The sequence below is a fragment of the Nicotiana attenuata genome, chromosome 6, assembly GCF_001879085.1.
Source record: "Nicotiana attenuata strain UT chromosome 6, NIATTr2, whole genome shotgun sequence".
NCBI classification, from domain to species: domain Eukaryota; kingdom Viridiplantae; phylum Streptophyta; class Magnoliopsida; order Solanales; family Solanaceae; genus Nicotiana; species Nicotiana attenuata.
In genome coordinates this window covers 30279020-30285336 of record NC_031994.1, presented here as the reverse complement: position 1 = coordinate 30285336, position 6317 = coordinate 30279020, and the positions used below count along the sequence as shown (strand labels likewise).

General features: G+C 37.0%; 1 protein-coding gene across 1 annotated transcript; it reads left to right on the top strand.

Moving 5' to 3' along the window:
* On the top strand, window positions 5229-5552 carry LOC109227744. Its single transcript, XM_019392939.1, has one exon. The coding sequence runs from the start codon at window positions 5229-5231 to the stop codon at window positions 5550-5552; it is 324 nt and encodes a 107-aa protein (XP_019248484.1).

The window sequence follows — 6317 nt, the reverse complement described above, 5'->3', positions numbered from 1 at the left end:
TGGGACCTGGAGCTCCCTCTGAACTTGGACATTCGAGGGCTGGCTATTCCACACTGCACCATAATCTTAATTCTGCAATATAATTGGGTGTAAGCCTGCCTGGAGTTCATAAAGCTCCTTGGAACTTTGACACACTCAAAGGATGAGAAGGCTTTTGAAAATCTGATCCTGGAAGTTGGTTTATCTCATATTGTTGGACTTTGAGTCTGAATTAGGCTGTTTGGTTATAGCTGGAACTTCTGATGTAATTTTACTTTTCTTTCTTTTGATTCATTCGAGTCTGTAATAATTTGTAATAACTATTGGGGAAGGATTAGTGGAAAGGGATGGCGATGAATGTATGAAAAAGGGTAGAAAACATGCCTATAGGTTATTTATTTCTACATTCTCATCTTAGAAAACATGTCTATAGGTTATTTATTTCTGCATTCTCCTCTTAGAAAACATGCCTATAGGTTATTTATTTCTGCATTCTCATCTTAGAAAATATGCCTATAGGTTACCTATAAACTTCTGCATTCTCATCTTAGATAACTTGCCTATAGGATTTTTAATTCATGCGTTCACATAGAAAGCATTCCTATAGGCCATTTATTTCTGCATCTCTGCATATAGAAATCATGATCATAGGTTTCTTTTCTGCACTTCTGCATATACCTGTCATTAGGCAAACAATCATAGGTCTAATAATAATCAACTTCATTCTAGATACCATGCCTATAGGACTCTTGCATCTATGTAATCGTTTGAAACCAATAACGTTTAGATAACTTGCCTATAGGAATAATCAATCGAATCAGCCTCGTCTATTTTATCTATACGTTTAAAACCAGTCACAAGTTCGTTTAAAATCTGCAGATCTTTTGTTTATAGCACTAGTGACCCCTTTCTGTAAAATCAGTACGCTCTGTTAGATACCATGCCTATAGGTCTCACTTAGGCAAATCATTAGGTAATTAATTAACTGTGTCAGCTTTGATAACTACAACCAGACAAGGCTAATTCGGACTCCTCATTTGAGAAATATGTGATAAATCAGCCTGTCCTAACGCTTTTAAATTTAATTCAGACCATAACCAGTATTTGAAGTGATGCTCTATATTTGTCTTTAAGTGAGGAGGCCTATTTGAGCCTTAACTGCTGTTTGCTTCTCCCCTATTTGATTATGTGTTTTTGTTTGTCGCCTAGACTTTTATCCTTTTAAAACTTCTGAAAAGCCCCAACTCCCTCCCCTTTTAGGATTAATAGTCTCAATGCCTCCGGGACTGATAGGATCGGGACGGGTAATAGCATGCAATAAGTAAACGAGACCATTCCGCGCTTTAATACCTTAATGGGGCGGGAAAGGGTAGATATGGATATGATGACCACGCTATAACACCACGTGTATAAGTGATTACCGGTTGTTGTGTGGGGTGATCCATATTATATATAAACCTAGGACCCCCTCTCTTTTACTTGTTTATTTCATCGTTTTCAAATTTCTCAAACTATTTTTTTCCTCAAAATTCAGCTTTTCTTTCGTTTCTTTTCACTCCATCTATTTGCAACCTTTACGTGAAAAATCCCCTCTTATTTGAAGCCTTATTTGTCTATATGTTATTTGTACCTTAAAGTCACAATTGTAGCATGGCCGGGAACCACACTAGTGGATCTTGAGGGGTGCCTAACACCTTCCCCTCGAGATAATTTCAAGCCCTTACCCAATCTCTGGTTTTTCTAAATCAAATTTCTTTAATGTCCTAATGCACTTAATCATTAGGTGGCGACTCTTCTAAATTGCAAACCCAATTCCCAAAAGGAAAAGAGTTGTCCGTCCAAATGTCATAAACCCGATTTCGCGAGAAAAAGGGGGCATCGACAATGCCGCAACAATATTATATATGGATCGGGTTGCACACCGCAATAATATTATATATGGATCGGGTTGGACGATGCAACAATATTATACATGGATCGGGTTGCACACCGCAACAATATTATTTATGGATCGGGTTGCACGCCGCAATAATATTATATATGGATCGGGTTGCACGCTGCAATAATATTATATATGGATCGGGTTGCACGCCGCAACAATATGAAATGGGAGCGGGTGGTACGCCTACCACGAGATATAATGAAATGGGAGCGGGTGGTACACCTACCACGAGATATAATAAAATAGGAGCTGGTGGTACGCCTACCACGAGATATAATGAAATGGGAGCGGGTGGCACGCCTGCCACGAGATATAGGAAAATGGGATCGGGTTGCACGCCTGCAACAAGATGTGAAAAGAAAGTGAAATCTGCCTTCGTTTTCCTTATTCTTGTTAGTGGTTGGATTTTGATTCCTTATTAGTTCTCTTGATATTCTGTTTCTACCTGTCATTCCCCGAAGCATGTTTCCTCCTCCCATCCTTACTTGTTTATTTCTTCTTTACTTTCCGTTGTATATTATATAATTGCACAGGTTCATTTGGTGGTCTGGTCCTAGCCTCGTCACTACTTCGCCGAGGTTAGGCTAGGAACTTACCAGCACATGGGGTCGGTTGTGCTGATACTACACTCTGCACTCTTTTGTGCAGACCCCAGCGTTGTAGACTTTGGACCGCAGTGCGATTGCTGATTCTTGTTCATCAGGCGACCCGAGGTAGTCCTACAGGCGTCCGTAGGCCTTGGCGTCTCCTTCCATCTACTATTCCTGTTTCATTCATGTATTTCCAGAGACAATGTTGTATTTATTTCTTTCAAACCTTTATTTGTAGTATTCTTAGACCGTCTGTGATACTGTGACACCAGTTCTGGGTAGTCGAGGTTCAAACAGTTGTATTAGATATTCGTGTTCAGTTAGCTTATGACTTCTTTCTTCCGCTTATGTTAAATTTCGCTGTTTAAATGTTATTATTATTATTATTAGAATTGCTAATGAATATAAAATGAGGAAAAAAAGGTAAATTGTGAAATTAATTGGCTTGCCTAGCTCGTACTAGTAGGTGCCATCACGACTCCCGAGGGTGGAAATCCGGGTCGTGACACAACAACCAACAACAACAACAACAACAACAACAACATTAACAACAACATTAACAATAACATTAAAACCAACAAAGTATAAAGTTCAATAGAACTAACACAGTAAGCTAACCAAACTAAGTTAACTGTTATTACAAGCCCATTCGAAAACCGATTCTATTTGTCTAGTTCAAAGTGTATGAAAGTCAAGGATTGTTTTGTACATCATTATCATCATCGTCTGATGAACTTTCATCACCAAGAAGGTATCCAGAAGGGTGTACTTGTCGAGGACGTACGGGAAGAACGATCACGGGGAGGACGGGAGGAACGAGCACTTGGAGGACGGGAGGAACGAGCACAGAGTTAATGAATTACATTCATTCATCACTAGGTTAAAAGTCGATGAATCAATTATAACATATTAATTGATATAAGTCGAGACGTTTTGTTTTTAATATATATACATGCATCTGAGTAGGTTATAAGTCGATGAATCAATTTACAAGTGTATCAATACCTAAAAGAACCCGGCCCTGTGTTCCGAGCGCTTCATGTTCTTATATAATATATATAGAGACACACACACACGCTTCGTTATACTACTTTAACTACATATATAGCATGTTAGAGTATATTTTAGTGTATTCATCCCTTGTATTATAAAAGTGTTAACGGATTATATTTATATTATTTAGATAGTAAATACAAAAGTAATTTTTAATTTTGACCAATGTTGACCTGAAAAGAGATCAACTTTGGTCGCTAATTATCCAGAAATTAAAATTAGCGACCAAAGTTGGTCGCTAATTATCCAGAAATTCAAATTTGCGACCAAAGTTGGTCGCTAAATTTAAATCAGATTTATTTGTATTTTATATAATATTTAAAATAATAATATAATTGTTAAACATTAGAACTGGGTCCCAGATTAGCGACCAAAGTTGGTCTCTATCTGCTTCTCCTTTCACAAGCGACCAACTTTGGTCGCTAACTTTGAATTATATTTATTTATATTTTATATTTTTTTAAATAATAATATAATTATTGAAATTTTGTAACTGAGTCCCATATTAGCGACCAAAGTTGGTCTCTATCTGCTTCCCCTTTCGTGAGCGACCAACTTTGGTCGCTAATTTTGAATTATATTTATTTACATTTTTTAATTTTTATTAAATAATAATATAATTATTAAAATTTTATAAGTGGGTCCCCCTTTAGCGACTAAAGTTGGTCGCTAATTTCTGTATTTCTTTGACCAAGCAAGTCTGACCAGTCCGGTCAACATTTTGACAAAATTATCGACCAAAAAGCGACCAAGCTTGGTCGCTAATGTATTTAGAATAATTATTTAATTATTTTCTCCAATTTAGCGACCAACTTTGGTCGCTTTTCTTGACAGACCAACGTTGGTCGCAAAATTTTGGTTGCTTTTTTCCGGAATTCTAGTAGTGTTTTTATAATTATTTTTTATTTTATACTATCTTAAAATTCTTGAAATTAGTAAAATTTAAAGATCCGTGGGACTTACATCCCATGTCTCAAGGCTTACGCCTCGCCTCGTCAGAGGTAAAACGACTCGCCTCACGCCCCGCCTTGTAGAATATTGCTTATAACTAAACTAAAGATCCTTTTTTCACCTAAAATATGCTACCGTACCATCCATTTAATTAGCACAAGAACAAGTATAATCCATATTCCCTAGACTCAATATAATAATCCTAGAGAAACACGCCCGTCTCATATTATCTTAAGGTAATGCATGGACGAAAACAATAGTCGCCGTTAATAAGAAAAAGGACGGTTCGGTGCACAAAGTGTCCCATGTTCACGCAGGATCCGAAAGGGGCAGCACCCCTAGGGATGTGATGTACCTCAAGCATTAGTGGCTGCTTCCACAGCTTGAACCCTTGACCTATAAGTCACATGGAGATAACTTTATCGTTGCTCCCAGACTCCCCTTCTAATAGTCGCCACTAATGTATACTTTTTGAATTTATTATTAGAATTTAGAAGCGTGCAGTAAACAATTTTCCTTAATATATAGTTTCTAACAACACCCATAGGGTATATTGGACTTATTAATCGATGATTTGCAACTTTATATAAACCCTTAAAAAAAATTCAGCACAATTACATGACTTACGTATACACAAGTAACATTTCAGCATTAGATTACCCTATATTTAGATACATATATTCTAAAGCAAGGAAGAGAAGAGGACGAAGATAATGGCTACTGGAGTAGCTAAAATGTTGATGTTTCAGTGTGTCATGCATGGAATTTTGTCATTGTTTGACATGGATATTGAGAGGAGACCTTATCACAGATACTGCAGCTGTGCATCGCACAAGAAGAAGGAAGCATGCTCAAATAATACCTGTACTCGCAGTAGGAATTTGCCTTCTCCTCAAAGGAAAACATGGAACGATGCTATGTCCTTGTCAGTAACAGCGGCTTACCAATTGTTTTCTCCATCCTCTTCTTGTAGTAATTCATCAGTGATCAGTAGTACTATAGATGACTCGAGTGCGGGTCTAGCAAGTAGATCGTAGAACTTTTAAGTGTACTTTGGTTGAGGGAATGCACTGATGTCTCGTTAGATGGTCGTGGGACAATCATTTATCTTTTGAGCTTGAGTTACGCTCAAGGTCGATTCTCTTTCCGTTGTATCAGATTCAAACTCATCCATGTTCTTCGTTTACCTAAAATTAGGGTGCCCCTATGTTGTATTGCCTACGCTCCACCGGTCAGGTCTATACGTTTAGAGGTATTAGTTGTCCCATATTGATTGAGAGCGGTATTGTTGTTTTCTCATATGGTCATGAACAATTCTCACCTGATAATCTAGCTACTTTTGAAGTTGAGTAGATCCCACGTCCATTTTCTTTACAAGAACTCTAGAAATGCAGAACGTGCAAATGCTTCAATAAGGTGGAAGAAATTTGGAGTCCTAGCTCCATAGGAACATTTGAGGGATAAAGGACATTTAATCATGGGATTAAATTTGAATTGAGTTTATCCCATATTTGGTTGGAATAAAATCGTGGTATAAGTAATCCTGGGATTAGTTATCCCGGGATTGTAGTATTTTTTTATCCCTATGAGAGGGTGGGATAACTAATCCTCGGATAATTAATCAGGGATAACTTATTTTCCAGCCAAACGACCCCTTAGTAATAACTGGTTTTGTCCTCAGACCATAGATTTTTAGTCGAATATAAGTCACTCTGGATCAGAATATATATATATATATATATATATATATATATATATATATATATATATATATATATATATATATATATATATATATATAT

Coding starts and splice junctions, on each gene's coding strand:
- LOC109227744 (XM_019392939.1), top strand. CDS start 5,229: ATGGCTACTGGAGTAGCTAAAATGTTGATGTTTCAGTGTGTCATGCAT.